We start from the raw sequence: 19,199 nt of genomic DNA, 5'->3' as shown, positions 1-19,199 counted from the left end.
GTTAATTAGTTAATGAATGAATTAGTTAGTTAGCAGGTTAGTACTGTAATTCAGTAATCTAGTTAGTTGGATAGTTAGGTGCTTAGTTTATTGTAAAACTGGTTAGTCGTTTCATTGTTTAGTTGGAATAAAGCGTTGGTTGGTTGGTTGAATTTTAACTAAGAGAAATTATATTGCTGAATGTTCTGACAACATGACTACACAGTTGATATGTGATAGCAGTGCTGCATGTCAGGATATTGGTGTTGCTATAGTTCTTACCATTCTCTCTGGCGCTTCTTTCCAGTGCTGAGCATTCACAAGCGGCCTGTCGCAGGAAATGCAGATATCACTTTCCCCATGAAGGGGTGGAGGGGAATGGTGGACTGGGCTCGCAACTCGGAGGACAAAGTCAGAGTGGCCAAAAACATCCTAGTCACTGGAAAGCCAGGTAAGAATCCCACATACATGTGTGACCCTAGAGTAGATTAATTAGATTATGAGACTTTTGCATAAGATTTTCTTAACAAGCAGTCTTTCTTTAAATGCATGTTTACAGAAAGCAACGCTTGTCAGCCCAGTGTTTTATCCATACGTAGAAAGGCTTTTATCAGGTCTGATGTTACAGGTCATTAAAGAGGCTCCACCCCCTGTGACTATGCTAATAGGGAAGTTGCTGCCTAATCAGGAGTCTGCAGGAGACAATCAAGCGCAATTAGATTTAATTCCCCTTCCCATTGGGAGATCTGTTGCCATACCACCAGCAGTGGATTGACAGGCTGTCATGTTTTGGGCATGCTGAGAGCATTATACTGAAGACTGTTTGGGATGATGCAAATGACCTCTGGTGGATGCTAAGAGGGAGGGGTTCAGCATACTGAATTAGACAGAACACGCACAACAAAGAGCGGATTAACCATTTCATCCTTACTCAGATCCACAGGAAAGAAAATAAACACAAATGATGTCTCTTTAATATCTCAATTGATTCTACTAGAAAGGAATGTGGTTTTATTGAAGTCACCTGCTTCTCAGATGTTTCTCAAACTGACCCTAGGAATTGCATATGTGTCTCAGAAGAGGTGTTAAAGGCAGAGTGCACGATTTCTGAAAAACGCTTTGGAAAAGGGAATTGGGCCAACTACCAAAACACACTTGTAGCCAATCAGCAGTAACCCCCCAGTCACATTAGCTACAAAAGTGAGTGACACCGAGTGACATGCACTTACTTGATGGTCGTTCCTGGGTAGTATCTAAAAGCGGTGTCAAAAGTCACTTCAGAGGTATTGTTAAGCTACAATAATGATGTTTTTGGATTTAAAAGTATTTATTTCTCGATAAAAGTAACAACATATATGAGATAAAATGCCAAACTTATTAGATATATACAGATATACGCATTTTCCGCCATCTTGAATTCTTTTCTTTGACTCGAGCCTCTGAACTACATCACGCTGCCCCTTTACTCTGATTGGCAGTCGCTCTGTTGCATCGCTCAGCATTTGCATAAAATAGCCTTCTTGTCTACTTTGGCCCCAACTTGCTCGGCACTGCGGCGAGCTTGTCGCTTGTCACTGGCAAACGGCCACTCGCATTGAAAATGAATGGTAGCCTGGCCCTCTGTCTCTTGTAGCTAATGTGACTGTAGGGCAGTGCTTCTCAATTATTTTCTGTCACGCCCCCCCAGGAAGAAGTAAACATTTCGCGCCCCCCCTAACTCTCCGCCGCAACTGTAAATAGTATAATTTGTCTATCAAATTACACATCTGCAAAACATTGTATCCTTATTAACATTAAAGAAAACACACAAAAAAAGAAATATCAATCAACTTACAACAAAGAATAACTTTATTAACATTGTTTTTTAGTCTGTAACAGAAAAGACTTAAAATGCATCAATTTGCCGGAAATAAAAAAATCAATCCTTATTTAAAGTATAATATTTTTTGACCATTTGATTCTGAAAAATTAAATTAAATATAATCAATAAATAAGAATAAAAAACAAGCGGCTTATCAGCGTAATTGGGGTGTAATGTCTTTAAGTGACGGTGCAAAAAAAATAACTTTCTGAAAAAGTATTTTCTCTGGGGTCTTGCGCGCCCCCCCTGGTGTCGCTTCGAGCCCCCCCTGGGGGTCCCGCCCCACTATTTGAGAAGCACTGCTGTAGGGTAAGGTGCGTGTCTACTTAGCAACACCGTTGCCTGGGTTGCGTTTGTGTGGGGCGGGTCTATCAAAAGAAGGTCCAGATTCTATTGGGGGAGGGGTGTGTATGTTTAGGTGATTTCAAATGTCAACATTGGCTTTCAGAGATCATGGACCCTGCCTTTACAGTAAGTATATAGGCTTCAAATTATTTTTTAACAATTTGAGTTTAATTGTAGGAGGAGCATCTGACACAAAGTTGAGTTTGTCTACCTATTCAGTCTAATGGCTAATGGTAAACAAACTTGGTTTGCTGTTTTTGGTGGGGGCTCAACCCCAAGTCTAGGCTCGAGCTCCGAGCTCAAAACTCCCCTGTAATGGAATTGCACAGAGATGAAAAAGAGCATAGATTGATGCCAGAAGAATTGTCAATGGGAAAGCGCAGAGACCGCTGCTTATCTACGCTCATGATGATGATTGACTGCAGTGAATGTTTAGGCTACTCCCGAACTTCATTTAGGATGGTACCTGGCAGTGCTTCTGCAATGGGCGCTCTAATCAGTCAGACTATCCTCATTGATTTAATTATCTCTTTAAATCAGATGGGACACCAGCAGTACTTGAACCACCAACTGTAAATCAATAATGAAGGAACACAAGTCAGTGCAACAAGAAATTTAAATTTAGTTACAGTATTCAAGGAAGGTTCAAATAAATCAGACATATCTATACAGATGAGACTAGATTTCTAGAGGATGCCAAAAAACAGTAGGTGTTTTGTCTATTACAGTAGATAAAGCTAAAGTTGTGTGCGAAAAACAGACACGTTCAACTCAGGTGGGATGAAAGTCACAGGAACAAAAATTCACCGAACATGGGACAAGGTAAAACTAATCCCGCATAGACTTGTAGAAAACCCAGTAACAAAGCACATTCCTCTAGAGCTATGTGCTGTAGGTAAATGGACCCCCAGGTGTCATCTGTTCCCATTATTGTGGCTGTGGCATGCTGGCAGGAGATGAGGGTGGGCAAGCAAAAACACAATTACCCTCAGGGAGCCCAAAACTGTCAGATGCCCCCCTCCATCACTCCGCGTTCTTGCCCATGGGGACTCAGCTGCAGCCCTGGAGATGTGGCCTCTGCCCGCTGCCTGGCACGCCCCTACCATCTCTTTCTCTCTCTCTTCCACTGTCTGTTTTCTTCTTTTTGTATTTCTGCCCTACAGCATACCCCAATCTGCCAGGCTCCAGTCCACATGTTTTGCTATGAGTAGTGTAGCTTGAAGAGCAGATGGACCTTGTGTGTTTGCACATGTGTATCTGCAGTGTTTTAGGAGATTGCTGTTTTTTGACAATGATGTAATGCGAGTTTAACGGAGGCTGGACTGATGCCCTATCATCTTACACGCACATTTTCAGCATCTGTAGTCTCTTCATTAGTGCAGGAAATATGGCCCTGTCATTGTGAACCAACAGACGATGCCAACACCAAGCACATCCCTGCATTATGAACAATACAAGCAGCTTTTTACCAAATAAGTGCCTGAGTACTGAAGTTTGAGACCATTAAAAAATCTGAAATGGGATTCAAAATGGAATAGCGTACACATATGCATGACTCTAACACAAGGACTGTCAGGTGTTATGTCTATATGTGATTTGTGTGTTACAGATGAAGATGAAGCTTCAGCATTCGTGACCGGTATCGTACTCTACAGAAACTTGGGCAGTATACTTTCTCTACAGAGGTGAGGTGATGGTGGTGGGCCATTGTGCACCTTACTCTACTTAAGATAGATGTGGCATTCGACTAATGCCACAGCTCCTTTAAAGCAATGTGTCACACATGGGAAAAGTGGCAGCTTGTGAAACTCAAGGTTGTGACCTCCTCTCCTCATATTGTTTCTCATGCTTTGTGATTTCCACAGAAATAGCACAGTGCTGAACTCCAAGGTGATCTCTCTGACAATCAAACCCACCCCCAGCTCTCTCTCAACTCCACTAGAAATTGAATTCTCACACCTTTATAACGGAAGTCAGCCTGACCTTTAAACCGACTCGATTCTTAGGGTGTGTTTACAGTCTCATTCAAGTAGTATTCAGACTATGCCTATAAACTCTGTCACTCGGACACTGAAATTAATTCATACAGATGGTCTTCGCGAAGCAAAATGACGAGTCTGTACATCTCTTGCGTTCTCTCTCCACAGGGAACCACAAACCAAACTTGCATTTCATGGGATGAGAATGACAGGTGAGAAGCTATTTATTGATTTAAAGCTGTTTTGCTGTCTGCTAAGATTTTTTGGACGAATCTTCAGTCACACAGTGACACAGCGGGGTGTATTTTCAGTAGATGCACATGCATGATATGATGATAACGAGGCAACCTACCATACACTGTTAAGACATTGATGAATATATTTATATATGGGAAATAGATCTGTATTTATGTTTATATCAATAAAAGTCTTATTAAGAGATTGGTTTGTATCAGATATTGTGATTTTTTTTTTTAGCAGTAAACTGGCATAAGCACCATATCACCATGTGTAAGACGAGATGTCTCCTCCAATGCACACATTTAATTCTACCATGTGTGACTATTTTTGCTTATTAATATTGCATTGTGTTTTATCAGTTTTTTCCCATAAGTTGTTTTATTACAGCTTTATTACTTTTTTTTTTACAAAAAATGTTTTTAACCACTAGTTCTTGTCTTACTTTTAAAGTATGATATAACCCTGACTGACAGTGCACATCAGAGAAAGCTGAACATTGCAGATAGCTGCCCGGATCTTGAGTTGACCCAACACTGAGGTCACTTTGATGCGGTGATGATTCATGCACACTACGCTCCCTCTGTACTTTACACACATCGGCAGCGATTATAAAGACAGCATTATGTCGTACATTAAAGAATCATGGGTCACGCTTTAACTTTTACCTCCCGATACACATCTATCTGCTTTTGCACTCTTTCGCATCTCTTACAAAACTTTCAGAAAATCTATGCTGTGCCCATAGCGCTTAATGCAGTGTGGGTGGGACATTTGCATTTAGATGGATGCATATAGATATATTATAGATATGAGACATAAAAACTTTTCTGTTTTCTCCCCGGAGGGGAAAGCGAACAATAAAAATATGAATAACTAACTAGATTTTTGCATTTTTTGAAGATAATGTTACTGGTGCTACAAAGCTGTCATGTTCTGAGGGATTGTCAGTGGTTGCCAGGGCATTGCTACAGTTGTTGCCAGGGTGGTTGCTAGGGCCTTGCTAAGGTGTTTTGAATGGTTTTAGTGTGTAGCTGTGCATGTGATATGTTGGATGTTTTCTAGGGAGTTGCTAGATGGGTGCTCCTGTATAGCTCAGAGCAATGCATGTACAGTGCCTGGGTTCAAAACCAGGGAACACACATACTAAAAACATTTATGCCTTGTAATGCACTGTAAGTAGCTTTGGATTAAAGCATCTGCCAAATGCATGAAATGTAATGTTTTCTGGGTGGTGCTTGCTGACAGGTGCCTGCTGGTTCCTAAATATGGATTGGGTGTACAGTAGATGCACCTCGTCATGCATCTTTTTCCCAATTTATCACCCATCAGGAGAAAATCTTATCACTAGAAACTAATAGCACACACCTCCTCGACAAGTCGCTTGATTTGACATGTAATTCATGTGCTAAGCACAAACAGGGTCTTCTGAGGTTTGCGAGACGAAATCTTAATGCTGAGAAATGAGAAAAAGAAAAGGAGAGACGAAGAGAACGGTGACTGGAAATCAGATAAAGGGAGTGAATGAGGGAAAGAAAGAGAGTTAGAAAGGGAGCGAGGAGACAGTGAAATGTAATCTGGCTGCATTGAGCGATCAGGGAAATTGGGGGGGTGGCGCATGTTCGGTGTAAAATTTAAATCCATCTCGGACAGCTGCTATGATTAATGAGTTCATATTTGGGAGAGAAATTGGAGTGTGAGGAGGCTTATCAGTGAGTCTTTTACTTAACAGCTTTAAGGCGTGTAGGTTTTATGTTGACTCGCACCTCAGTCGCAAGCCAACAAAACAAGCCAATGCATTGCCAGCCATTTTTGCATAAATGTTTTCCCTTTCATGTCTATGCTTTAGGCATTCAGCATGCATTTTATTTTATTAAAAATATGACATGATGGCTATACAGTATTTTCATATTCACACACTTTTAGTTACCCTGCTGGCATTTTTCTCACACATCTGGACTTGGCATGTCGTCTTCGCACACGCACGCACGGCGGCTGTATTGCAACCACTGTGATCCAATTACAAAGCTGTGCTGTCTTTATATTTGTGTAGTCGACACAAGGTCTTAATCGTATCACGTGCAGTGTCTGTGCAGCGGGTGATAATATATTGGGTTTCAGGTTTATGTGCTAACGTTGACACCGAGCCTTCCCCTGGGGCCGCAACACGCCGCGCTTCCACTTCTGTACTGTATGGCCCTCAGCATCAGGTGCATTGTGGGTAACATACAGTAGGATGAAGCATTGCAGAACTGTGCTGTGGGTTGAACTGGTGCTTGCAGCCTTGGGTTTGAGTGTGTGTGTGTGTTTTGTGTGTATGTTGGCTTCATATTGCGGTCGCTTGAAGAGGATGCTGCGTGATTGATGACTTGCTATAAGGATCAGTTGTGCATGGAGTGGGTATGTTGCCTTTCGATATGACTTTCATATCACTTTCATTGATGTCATTATGAGGTCTTTGTTGCAATTATTCGAGCATCAGATCAGGCACAGCCGAAATACGCTGTCAAGAGGGTTCATCATCAAGATGAGATTCACATTTATGTAGGTGGACTAATTACAGTGTGGCTTTGGGCACCAATTCATGCTGGATTCACAATGTATTAAATGTTTTATTTAGTTAATTCATAACAATTTTTGTGCTGTTTTTGTCATCATTTATATAGAAAATTTAGTTGGAAACTTATTATTTTTGCTATTTAGTTATGATTTATGAAAATGTTACATTATATTTATGCATTTGGCAGACACTTTTATCCAAAGTACTATATACATTTTTTCATCAGTATGTGTGTTCCCTGGGCTTTTAACCTATACAACCTTTGCGTTGATAATGTAATACTCTACACCTATATATTTTCATATATAAAAATTTGAAACTATTTTTAGCATAAATATAGGCTACAACTACAGTATGATGTCGTAACCACTCATCATAATGTTATAATGTTCTGTATTAAAATATTATTTTCAGTTTTCTGTCCAGTCATCCAAGTGCTGAAACAAAAAGGCATTCATTCAGTTCTGTGAATGAATTGATACCGAACATACAGTATGAGGATATTATTCTATCTTTCATAAAAAGTGAGACACTTGGCTTGGCTTATGACTCTGTTAAGAAGTTTTTTAGGTCTCATTAGCCATGTATAATATCGGTCCTCTGCTCCATTGCACTTTTCGGCAATTTGTAATCCTCCAAAGTTTTGACAGGTACAAAAACCTGTTTTTCACACCACTTGTTTTATGTGCTGCTGGCTACAGTATGAATATTGCTACATTAACCCTCTCCATTAGGAACTTTAATTGTCGATTTTATTGATTCTAGGTAGTTTGGAGATCTTTGCCATTTTTTCGGTATAACAAAGCTAAACATTTAGACGGATTTCAGCAAAATCTTAAGAAAATGTCTGTGCTTGCCTGACAACATTTCTAGTTTTTGTGCTATGAGTTCTGTATGCTGTTGCAAAGGCATTGCTGCGGTTACTAAGGTGTTGCTATGTGTTACTGCTATGCTATAGCTTGCTTGCTACTCAGGGTGAAGACCCCACCCACCTGTTATATGGTGTTTTGATGGTATGTTTAATGAATGCATGTTTAATAGATTTTTTGCCTGTTAGTGGCAATAATACATATTCATAAAAAGCCACTTGCGCACACAAAACAAATAAGCATTATATTTTAAAAACAACTACAAACCAATTTATTTCTTAGTGTTTGGTCAATTGAGTTTGGGTGTCTGCTCAAATATTATTGCGGACAATATAGGGCTCTCAAAGTCGAAAAGGTTATCCACTTATTTAGGTCAATAACAGGCTTTTGTATAAATTAAGTGGTGCTGTTTTGAGTGGGACATAGGCCCACATGAATATAAGCTAGGACTACGTTAATAAGCAATAATGCTTGCCTTGGTGTATGAATATGATTTGTAATTGACATAAATAAAAATATTACATGATTCATTATTATTTAATATTATAAATAAGTATTATTATTATTATTATTATTATTATTATTATTACTATTTATAATGTTATTTTTAGCTATCAGATTTAATACATAAAATAAGGGCATTATTTTATTTTCTTTTATTCGCATTTTTGATTCCGTTTGTTCACATCAGCTAACCTGGCCATGCAGACAGCAGAGGTGCGCGCGGCATCACATCGTCCATTCATCTGTCTTTTTCAGTCTTTTTTCGCTCTGCGGCTCTCACACGGCGGGTTTAATGCGCGTTGGAAGATGTAAAATAGCAGTTTTAACCCATAAAACGGGGATTTGATTTGTCTCTCTCCGCTCCGCAGCTCGTCGTTGCTGGGCTCCTGGTCTGCGCGTGGCTGCAGAGCTGTGCCCGTCGACTCCAGCACGACCAGATGCTTGTGTGACAGACTCTCCACCTTCGCCATTTTAGCACGCCTCAATCCCGATGTGGTAAGTCAAGCCTTTTCTTTTGTCTCCTTGCATGTCGAAAATGTAAAAAAGACGGTTTTGTGTGATATCGTTTGTGTAAATGTACGGCTTTTTTGTCATTGGCGTCGTGTATCAACAGATCTCACTCCCCCGTCTCTCTCCTCGACATACCACAGTCATACATGAGATGTAATGGAAGCAAATTAAGGCAATCTTACATTTTTTTAGTGTGAAATAAGTGTATAGATGGTGTTTATAAGCAAAATAATGCATAGGTATTTTTGTTTAGTTACATGTTTCAATGATGGAGCACAGTGTAACAGATAATGACGCTTTTATGCATTGCATTTGCACACATCACATTTCTGCAGACAAAATGTATGATATTAATAATCTTATGGTTTGGTAATGATGCCAACCTCCAGTTTTAAAGCATTTTATTTAAATTAATTTTTAACCCTTCAACCACACACAGACACTTATATACATTTAAATTCTTTTGGATTTTGGGCTGTATATATGTGTCATAGTTTACTCAGATATGTAGTCATTTTGTATTGTCTTTCCATAAGTCTAAAATGTATATTTTAATGACATGCAACAGTACAATTTGGGCCTTAAAGGATTGTGGTTGTGTAAATCTATATGTTTAGTGTTAAAAACAGATAATTTCTAAAATTATGTGATTTGGCTTGGTTTATTGTCAGGGAAGGGCATCGTCTTTGTGTGCAATTTTCATTCAGAGTGATTAGTTATTATTAGACTGGAAACTGCCTCTGAAGCAGTTTATTCACCAGTTGCCGTGGAAACAGCATGGGCAGTGGAAGTTCTTAAAGCTATAGAAGATGCTATAACACTCTCTTTGTGCGGCTTGGCCCAGATATGAGCCAGTGAGCCAGAAAAAGAGGAAGAGGAAGCTTGACACCCTACTGACAAAAACAATGGCCGCGTCTTTTCACATTTTCGCTGCCAGGATGTTACACATTGGCTGTTTTCTAGTGCTAGAGACACTGTTGTGATTTGGTAAACCAAATACTAACCCTCAAAAATAGGGTTAGTATGACTGTTACAGAATTATGTATACTCCATTTTAGATTCAGTTTATTGATCATTGCAAAGTAAAACGTTTTGCAAGGTAATCTTAAAATGTGCTTCATCTGGTACCATCTAAACTGAATGGTTTTATTAAAGGAATAGTCTACCCTTCTGCCACATCAAACTATGACATTACCCCAACCTACGAATCAATACATATCTATCTTTTTTCAATGCGTGCACTGTACAGCGCGTCGTGAATGTGTTAGCATTTAGCCTAGACCCATTCATTCCTATGGTACCAAACAGGGAAGCCACCAAACACTTCCGTGTTTTCCCTATTTAAAGACTGTTACATGAGGAGTTATACCAGTAAGTATGATGCCACAAAATAAACTTTTTTGGTACCATAGGAATGAATGGGGCCAGGGTAAATGCCAACACATTCACAACGAACTGTACAGTGCACGCGTTGAAAAAAGATGGGTATGTGTTGATTCGTCTGGGTTGAGGTAGTAGCATAGTTTAATATGGCAAAATAGGGCTGGGTATTGTTAGGAATTTCACAATTCGATTCGATTTCGATTCTTCGATTCAATTCTATTCGGCTCAATTCGATATTGATTGACTTGCTTCGGTATCGATTCAATAATAAGTAAATAGCAATTAAGTACCTGAGTATATTTTTAAATAATGTGTGTAGTAGTACTAATGTTTGATCACGTTGATGGTGCAGGCTTGAAAGAAGTGCTGATGTTTGCCATCTTTGATCTTTCTGTTTTGATAAAGCGCGTCTTGTACAACGCTGAACGCTCTCACTAGAGTGTTTCCCACAGCGCTGCCACTGGCTGGGGGGGCTGAATCGATTCATAGGATTTTATGAATCGACATTGAATTGACTATGGCAAAAGGGTAGACTATTCCTTTAAGTCAAATATATTATTTACAGTACTGTATTTACCATTAACTCAAACTGACTACATTAGGTTAGAGTAGGACTGGGTAGGTATCAGCAAGAATCTGGCGATTCGATACGTATCATGATACATGGGTTGCGATCAATATGATTCACGTTGCGATACTTTAAGATAGGCAATATTTCTTGTTTTGGGAATAGAATAGGATATAATTTTAGGAAAACTATGATATAAGAACACCCCACCATATGCAAACCTTGGCAAGAACTTCCTGTCACTCTTGAGGTTTAGAGATAAGAATGCTATCTATATATAAAAATATTATATACGATATTGTGGTGGGTGTTTTTTTTTTTTTTTTAGAATCGATAAAGTATCGGTTAACAAAATATGCCGATATGCACATGTATCAAAATTTTCTTACACTCCTAGGTAAGAGTAACATAATGTATACAGTGTAGAGACTTTCTGTAGACTTTCTATTTGGTATAGCATTTTGTGATAGCAGCGCAAAGGTTGTGGGTTTGATTCCCAGGGCTCACACATACTTCTTATAACAGTCCCTCCAGAAAAACGCGATTATGCAATCACACGATTCAACGCATAAAGTCCACATATTATTGCGGTGGCCGCAGTTTTTCAAATACGACGCACTTTCGCAACATAAATTGCAGATTTCCATGCGCAAAATATGTGGGCTTGCATGATTTTATAATCCCCACATTTTCATAGCAAAAATCACATATATTTAAGCAGAAAGTTAAAAAATATTGCATTTACTTCACGCAAGCACAGCCATGTCCCCTGTTGCCATGAGAACGTAATGAAGTGACTTGATTATGTGACGTGAACATCATTGAAAAGCTGCAAACAGTTTTTGCAAGTTTCCGCGTTTTTGAACGTTCTCGCAATTTTTGCAAATTCTCGCAATTTTTGCAAATTCCCGCAATTTCCTCGCATAAAATTGCATAAATATTCAGCATATTCCATCAATTTTTTTAAGAGAACATGCCGCAAGATCAAGGAACTCTGCATTTTTCTGGAAGGACTGTTATAACTTTGGCTAAAAGTTAATGTATGCATTTGGGAGATCCTTTTATCCAAAATGAATTACAGTGCATTTAAGGTATACATTTTTTTATCAGTATGTGTGTTCCCTTGGGATTGAACCAATGACCTTTGTGTTGGTAGCGCAGTGTTCATATCACTTGATATATAGAAACATTATCACTTATTCCCATGTACAGTTTAAAAATAGACGATTAAGGTAACCTTAAACCCCTTATACAGTACTGCATTATAGGGTAAAACCAGCACTTACAGTAAATAAAGCTGATGTCACAGATCCCCTGTATTTAAAATGTATTCTGTTTAGGCTATCTTAAAGCTAGATGCCCTTTTCCCTTAATTCTATAAACATCTTTGCAGTTCTGCAGTTCTGTCTTTTACTGTGCTTCTGCCTGCATTTATGCATGAGTTGGGCTGCTGTTTGCATTCAAGGTTGCGTGTGTAAAGACCGCAAGATCTGCATGTCTGAGCTGTAGAGGTATTTTAATCCTACATGGCTGCGTGTCTTGCTGTACCTGCTCGGAAAGAAGTGAAATACGGTAGTGTCGCAGTTAGCTCTTTACATGCCTCGTGGGAAGCATATTGTGGGGATTTCATTTGTGTTGCTGTGTGCCAGCAGAAGGGAGGGCAGTTCCTCCCCTTTGGCTCTTCTTCCAGTTTGTGTCTCTCTTTCTCTCGCTCCAGACCTCCACCCCTATGCCACTGTTTGTTCCTGCAGCTCCACTTGCCACCTTAAAAATGGCCCATCCAAAAGCCCCTCACTGGCAATGATAAAGAGCCAGAAAAAATTCTAACCTTTCTCTCTTCTTGCTGCACCGCCTACATTCTGAGCCTATGCTAAATTTAAAAGATGATAAGACGGCTGTAAAATACAATTCATCTCCATTGGAAGAAAAGGTGCATTGTAGCTGTTTTAACAATGTTTGCCTGTTGCCCGTCTAGTCTTTATACAGTACAGATGTTTCCAGTTTGGAGTCCATCTGTGGTTTACACAGGGCAGTGGTTTGTGCTTCATATGCAGTTTGAAAGAGAAATTGCCTTGCTTTATTTTGGTTAAACTGAATATGTATGAGCGGAAGGTTGCAGGAATGCAGTTATGCTGCAGTTAGATAGGGAAGAAGCACTAAATGTGTCAATTCAAAATATGGGTCAGTAAGGATGCCAACAAAAACTGCAAACAGTGTTGAGGATTTTAATATTAGTCCATTATGAAATCAATAGAAATATTTTTTTTTAAAGTTGGGTAGTGCTTTTGGAAGATAAATTTATAAAAATGTCCGCTGTCTTCATCTGCATACTGATTTAAAGACCCAATAAAGTTGACTGAGTGAAGCTTTTCTGCATTTCTTGTTGAAATAGAAAGTTAGGGTTAGCATTTAACCAAAAAAATGGACTTCTAAGACCTTCCCTGGAAGATCACCCATCTTTGCCTGTCACCTGATGTTTCTAGACAGGTCCCAGTTTTTGTGTAGGTCTGAATTAAATGTCTTCAGTAGAGGTTGCTGTGGATACTAGCTGTCCACGACAGCTTAGGCTTAGTCAAGTGTTAGATTGGCTAGGAGAAGACAAACTTAGTCTCAGTGGATACATTTCTTTCTTGACTGTCAGTAGGGACCTTACTGGAGTGCAGATTAATCAGAGGGATTTAATTAACTTGGCCCTGTGCGCACATTAAAGCTGGAGACAAGACAGGCTATAAACTCAACCAATTACCTTTGTGTGTGCGTATATGTCTGCACTTTCGAGTTAAGGTGAAAAGTCCACACCTCTGAGGGTGCCTGGCACCGATGGGCATTCTTCAGTAGCATTAACATCAAAGCACTTTAATGTATTTAAAATGTATTAGCACTTTAATGGCTAGCGTTTCTAGATGTGGATTACTCGTTATAGCTATCATTTAGCATACTAGCTTAAGCCATGTTCATTTATCAACCTCTGCAAGGAATGCAGACACTACTACAAGCACACTTACAGTACGTCTATGGTATGGTTAATGCTGCATACACCACTGCAGTGGCCGCTGTTTCGCAATTACATCACCATGGCAACCAAGACAGTGCCTGCACATATGCGTTAAATCTGAGGCTTTTGGGTTACAACCTCTGTACAACCATTTCATAGCATTAGGCATACATATACGATCTTGCAGTATTCTCTGACATTACTAGAGAAACTTCATCCAGTGAGCTGCTCTGCTGTTCTTCGCTCTGGATCTGTCAGTATTTGCTGAATGACCTTCATGTCACCTTGTGAGCCTGATGAACAGCAGCCCTGGTGTCTTCATCATTGAATCACATGCCTGGCTAGCCTGATGCATTGTTGGCATCTCTGAGCGCTAACTGAGTTCAATTCTTGTGTTGACAGAACATGGATAAGAACCAGCTTCCATCTGTAACTCTGATCGTGGGATGCGGGGTCTCGTCCCTTACACTGCTGCTGCTCATCATCATCTATGTGTCAGTATGGAGGTAAGAAAAATATATTTTTTAATTCCAAAATGCTACCTGTTTACAAATAAGGGAAACTCATAATGGCCACGTAGCATTGAAGCTACTTAGCAATGAAGCCACATGGGTTTCAGCACCATGGACAGCGGCTGATGTTTGTACAGTGAATTGGAGTTTGTGATCACAGTGTATTATCACAGAGAGAAATGTTTATTTTTAGCAACATATTTGTATGTATCGAAAGGACATTAATTCAGATTTATTTATTTAAAAAAAAATATATATATTTATTATGTTTTTAATTTGTATTAATAGCTGGAAAGCATGCAGCCATAATTTAACTAAATTGGCGACTGTGAATCTTTTGCTGGAAAATTTTGATGTATGGCACGTTTTGTGTGGAAGCAATAGATGTCATGCTTAATATGTCAACATGATCTCCAACAGGTACATCCGGTCAGAGCGTTCGGTCATCCTTATCAACTTCTGTCTGTCAATAATCTCATCCAACGCTCTCATCCTCATTGGACAGACTCAGACACGGAACAAGGTGCAACCCCACACATGCATTCACAAATGGTTTCAAATTTAAATAAATCTTGGAACCACACACAAGTCTTTGTTTTCTTTAATTCAATTCAATTTTATTTATATAGTGCTTTTCACAATAGTTAATTGTTTCAAAGCAGCTTTACATTAATAGATGTATGAAAAGCATAGAAAACGAGCATAGTAATAATGTAACGTATACAGTAGTAAGTAGTAAGTTAAGCCAAAGGTGGCGGACTCTCCAGGGGATAAAAAAAACCCCTAGGAGAAAAACCCTCCTGGCTAGTCCAGGGGGAAAACTCCTAGGAGGGAAAAAACCCTTGAGAGAGATACATATATAGTTATATATATATATAAATACTATCGGGGTATGTGAACGGGTAAGCGAATTAAACTGGTTCCGCCGGTGGTCGCTGCTCAGGCATCGGCTGGGCATCTCGTAGAAGGACGGTCAGTAGATCAGTGATCTTTATTAGTAAATATTGAACTCTTTGACTGATGGTCTTTATTTTAGTTTCTGTTTTTTCTTTCTCTTATCTCTTTATTTCCTTTTGACTATTTTTTCTTTCTCTTCTTAGGTTGTCTGTACTCTTGTGGCTGCCTTTCTGCATTTCTTCTTCCTGTCCTCTTTCTGTTGGGTTCTGACAGAGGCGTGGCAGTCTTACATGGCCGTGACTGGCCGTCTTAGAAACCGCATTATTCGCAAGCGTTTCCTGTGTCTTGGTTGGGGTGAGGCTTCCTGGCTTCCAGTCCATCTTTATACATGAAACATCATGTGACATAATATGAAGAGTTTGGTTCCAAAACGCAATCCATTTTGACGAATTTGCGTGTTTTCTAAATCAAAAAGGTGAAAACCACTATTTTCTGTCACAAACTTTCACATAGCATCCATAATTTGATTTTCAAAGATTTTTATTAAAAAATATGTTTTTTTCCGCAACATGCTATAAATCCATTGAATCAATATAATCATGTGCATTCATATTTGCCATGTTATATTTATTTAGTTGACTAGTTTTATACACTGATTAAAAAAATAAACATTAATGGCATTAATCAATTATGTGATTTGGCATGTGATTTGTTGAGCGGATTTATTGCATTCTGCAGAGAAGGAGGACTGCCGTTTATTGCGTTTTGGGAAAAAGGTAGAAAAGATGACAGAATAACACAACGGATATTGGATTTTCGTAAAATTAGGAATTTACTTTTTAATACTGACCAGATACAATACTGATTTTGGCGGTATTTTTTTCATTAAAAAAAGGGTGTTTATCATGTTTTGGAACCAAACTCTTCATATAATTAATCAAAAACAGTTAAATTAAACGTGGTCCATTAGTGGGGTTGATGCAGTTGTTTCTTACATCTAGTATATTTTTTGTATATTTATGGTTTAATGTCAGCTATACCCACCTTCTGTACCCACCTCCCCTTAACTAACTTCTGTCCCCCTGCTGTAGGTTTACCTGCTCTTGTTGTAGCAATTTCTGTCGGATTTACTAAGGCAAAGGGATATGGCACTGTTAACTAGTAAGTACGAAAATAAGTAATCAGTATAAAAGTGAAAGTAGATTTTATCACATGACTTTTTGACCTGTTGAAAGCAACCAATCACTCGGTCACATGACATTTGTTCATCATATGATGTTATTACCTTAATTGTGTTAGCTGCTGGCTGTCGTTGGAAGGCGGACTGTTGTACGCATTTGTGGGACCAGCTGCTGCCGTCGTTTTGGTACAGTCCCTCTTTTTCTTATTTCATGCACAGAAATCTTCTATCCTTCATTTCTAGAATCAGTTCTTACATTGCTAGCGTTACTGCACCCAAACACATTGTAAAATATTAACTGATTACATTACAAGTGGTTACCTTCACCACTTCATGTGATTTGTGTATGAGCAGATCTGTTTAAAGACAGCTTATTCTAAGTGTGCTTCATTTGGTTTGGGCATAATAGTCAGCTCATTACACCACTGCAGACTAATTAAACTTGATCTGTTCTGTATTACCATGTATTATGGCTGTATCTGTTTTATCGAATTTATCTAACAGATTTCACAATTGCAGACGTTTGTATAATGGAGATTTTGTACGATTTTGATACATGCTTGCATAGAAGCCACCACTAATGTGTCTGCCAGTGGCCATTTTTAAGCTTGTTTTTTTTTTTTTTTTTGAGAATTTTGTAATCAAACCCTCTAAAATGTCCACTTTATGGTGCATAGGAAATGGACACTAGTAACACATTTTCATTGTGAGATCGGACTGGATTTTAATGCACATGTATGTTCACTTCTCTTCTTTCTCTTCACCAGGTTAACATGGTTATTGGGATTCTGGTTTTTAATAAACTAGTGTCCAAAGATGGCATAACTGATATGAAACTCAAGGAAAGAGCAGGGTATGACTCAAATCACACATTGATCCCATTGGCTGACCTCTAACCAGACCTTGGAAAGAAATTAAGTGGCCGGGTCTCTCATGACTTCTCTCTCCCCTCCAACTGGACACAAATTAGAACGAATAAATAAAGTCAAAAGTAAAATCATATTGTTTGGAGAAGCGGGGGAGAGATGGCAACAGACTGGTTATTGGTCCTGTCAAATGCAACATGACACATTTGCTCAACTCATTGCATTTCTTTTGCATTTCCGTTGGTGATTTTCCACGTGTCGCTCGCTTAATCATCTCCAGCTTCTCTTGATTTTTAGGTGTCGGTGTGCATTTTGATGCAAAGCTGTTTTAAATCCATATGTGCCATGTCTATGTTTAGAAATGTTTATTTGAGGGGCAGACGCAAGACCCGGCAAAGGAAATCTTACATGAAACGTCAGTTTCACGCATCTGATCGATAGCATTCATGCTGAGCGGCTTTCTTGTTTTATATCCATTGATTTTGACAAGCATTTAAGTCTTATGAGTTAAATGTCATTCCAGCTGAAGCATAAATCGAAAATTCTTAATATAGACCTTTTTATAAGGGTTTCATGATCTAATGCTGTCCAAATATTAATTATGCAGTGGAAGGGTTCCTAGATTGTTCCAAAATTCACACGCTTTCTAAAGCTCTATCTGCTCCGTACAGCATATGTAGCCTGGGATTTATTACGTTGAAGAGGAATATTACTCATGTTATGACTCATGATTGTGTTTCCTTTCCTGGGCCGAGCTTCTCTGCCTGCAGGCTGACGCATGCCTATACTGGCATCATTTCTGCATCCAGTTGTTTATTCATTTGTCCTTTCTTTTTTTATTTTTAGATTATTTTCTTTGAACAATTGTCTGTTTCTCTGCTATGATTGATTATGTTTGTTTTTGTGCTGTTTGAAACTTTTTATCTGCGTTATCACAGTTTCCCCTCGCTCACACTCAGGGCTCTCCTCTCTGCCCCTCCCACCCTGTCACTGATTGGTTGAGATGCAGCTCTGAATCAATTTTTCAATCCCTGTTCAGCTTGGCCTTAGCTCCTCCCATAATTAGGAAATTATAGTACCCTCTATTACAATCGGCCATTTAAATTTGTCATGTCTGCCATTCTCTTTGGGGTTTTCGGAAACTCAGCCCCCTCAGCTTAAAAAAAAATCTTTAGATTTGGTCCCTGTATATGTGTGTGGATGTTTGTGTGTTTGTGTGTGGGGTGGAACAGAATGCTTGTGAATGAATGTGTTGAGTGCTCAAAGTATAAATATTTTATTCATTCAAGCTTTATAGAAAGTTGTGATTGTGTTTAAAATCACTGGCAACCGTTTTACTTTTGTTTGTTGTAATTTATTGAATTGTGACAGGCAGTATTTTTGAATGAATTGGATTTTTATTGAGAAAAGTCCCAGCAAGCAATTTTGCTTTTATAAGACATCTAATAGCTGTCCAAACAAAGACCAGATGTCTAACCATAGCCCAATAATAAATTAAATAAAATACATAAATAATTAAATGAAACCAAACACATTGTAATCACTGGAATATCATACATCTCGCAAGTTATTTTGGCGAAACGACATGTAACCAAATTCAAGTGGGTTACTCATAGCCAGACTATATCAGGTCTACATAGTGATATGAGACAGCTATTGCTTGCTGGGATTTGACACCATCTGATTGGATGTGTTATGCTACGTACACACCAAACGGGCATTGCTTTACCCGCTCTAGATTACTTGCAGGATTTAATTTCATGTCATGCGAATTTTTTAACTTTAGCAAATATGCGGTTGAAGCGAATAATGCGTGTTTTTGTGGCAAACGCGCTGCCCATATCGCATCATTCGCAACGCTCCACACGAGGATGCGTCTGATCGCGTCTTTATATTGACTTTGTATGTGATCTACTCGCGCAAATCGTTGAACTCGCGTCTGGTGTAAACCCAC

The 19,199-nt window shown here is 38.9% G+C and overlaps 1 protein-coding gene across 15 annotated transcripts in view; it reads left to right on the top strand.

The window, feature by feature from the left end:
• adgrb1a (adhesion G protein-coupled receptor B1a) overlaps positions 1 to 19,199 on the top strand; it is a 148,843-nt gene that overhangs the window by 110,685 nt on the left and 18,959 nt on the right. For all 15 annotated transcript variants that reach the window (XM_073872346.1, XM_073872345.1, XM_073872344.1 and 12 more), the window contains 11 exons: positions 287 to 430; positions 3,795 to 3,870; positions 4,051 to 4,157; positions 4,337 to 4,376; positions 8,703 to 8,829; positions 14,193 to 14,296; positions 14,723 to 14,825; positions 15,403 to 15,553; positions 16,291 to 16,360; positions 16,499 to 16,565; positions 17,147 to 17,232. In XM_073872346.1, the coding sequence (XP_073728447.1) occupies positions 287 to 430; positions 3,795 to 3,870; positions 4,051 to 4,157; positions 4,337 to 4,376; positions 8,703 to 8,829; positions 14,193 to 14,296; positions 14,723 to 14,825; positions 15,403 to 15,553; positions 16,291 to 16,360; positions 16,499 to 16,565; positions 17,147 to 17,232 (1,075 nt within the window). The remainder of the gene's footprint in view (positions 1 to 286; positions 431 to 3,794; positions 3,871 to 4,050; positions 4,158 to 4,336; positions 4,377 to 8,702; positions 8,830 to 14,192; positions 14,297 to 14,722; positions 14,826 to 15,402; positions 15,554 to 16,290; positions 16,361 to 16,498; positions 16,566 to 17,146; positions 17,233 to 19,199) is intronic.

This window comes from Misgurnus anguillicaudatus, chromosome 10 (genome assembly GCF_027580225.2).
Source record: "Misgurnus anguillicaudatus chromosome 10, ASM2758022v2, whole genome shotgun sequence".
NCBI classification, from domain to species: Eukaryota; Metazoa; Chordata; class Actinopteri; order Cypriniformes; family Cobitidae; genus Misgurnus; species Misgurnus anguillicaudatus.
This window is presented reverse-complemented; position numbering and strand designations above follow the sequence as displayed.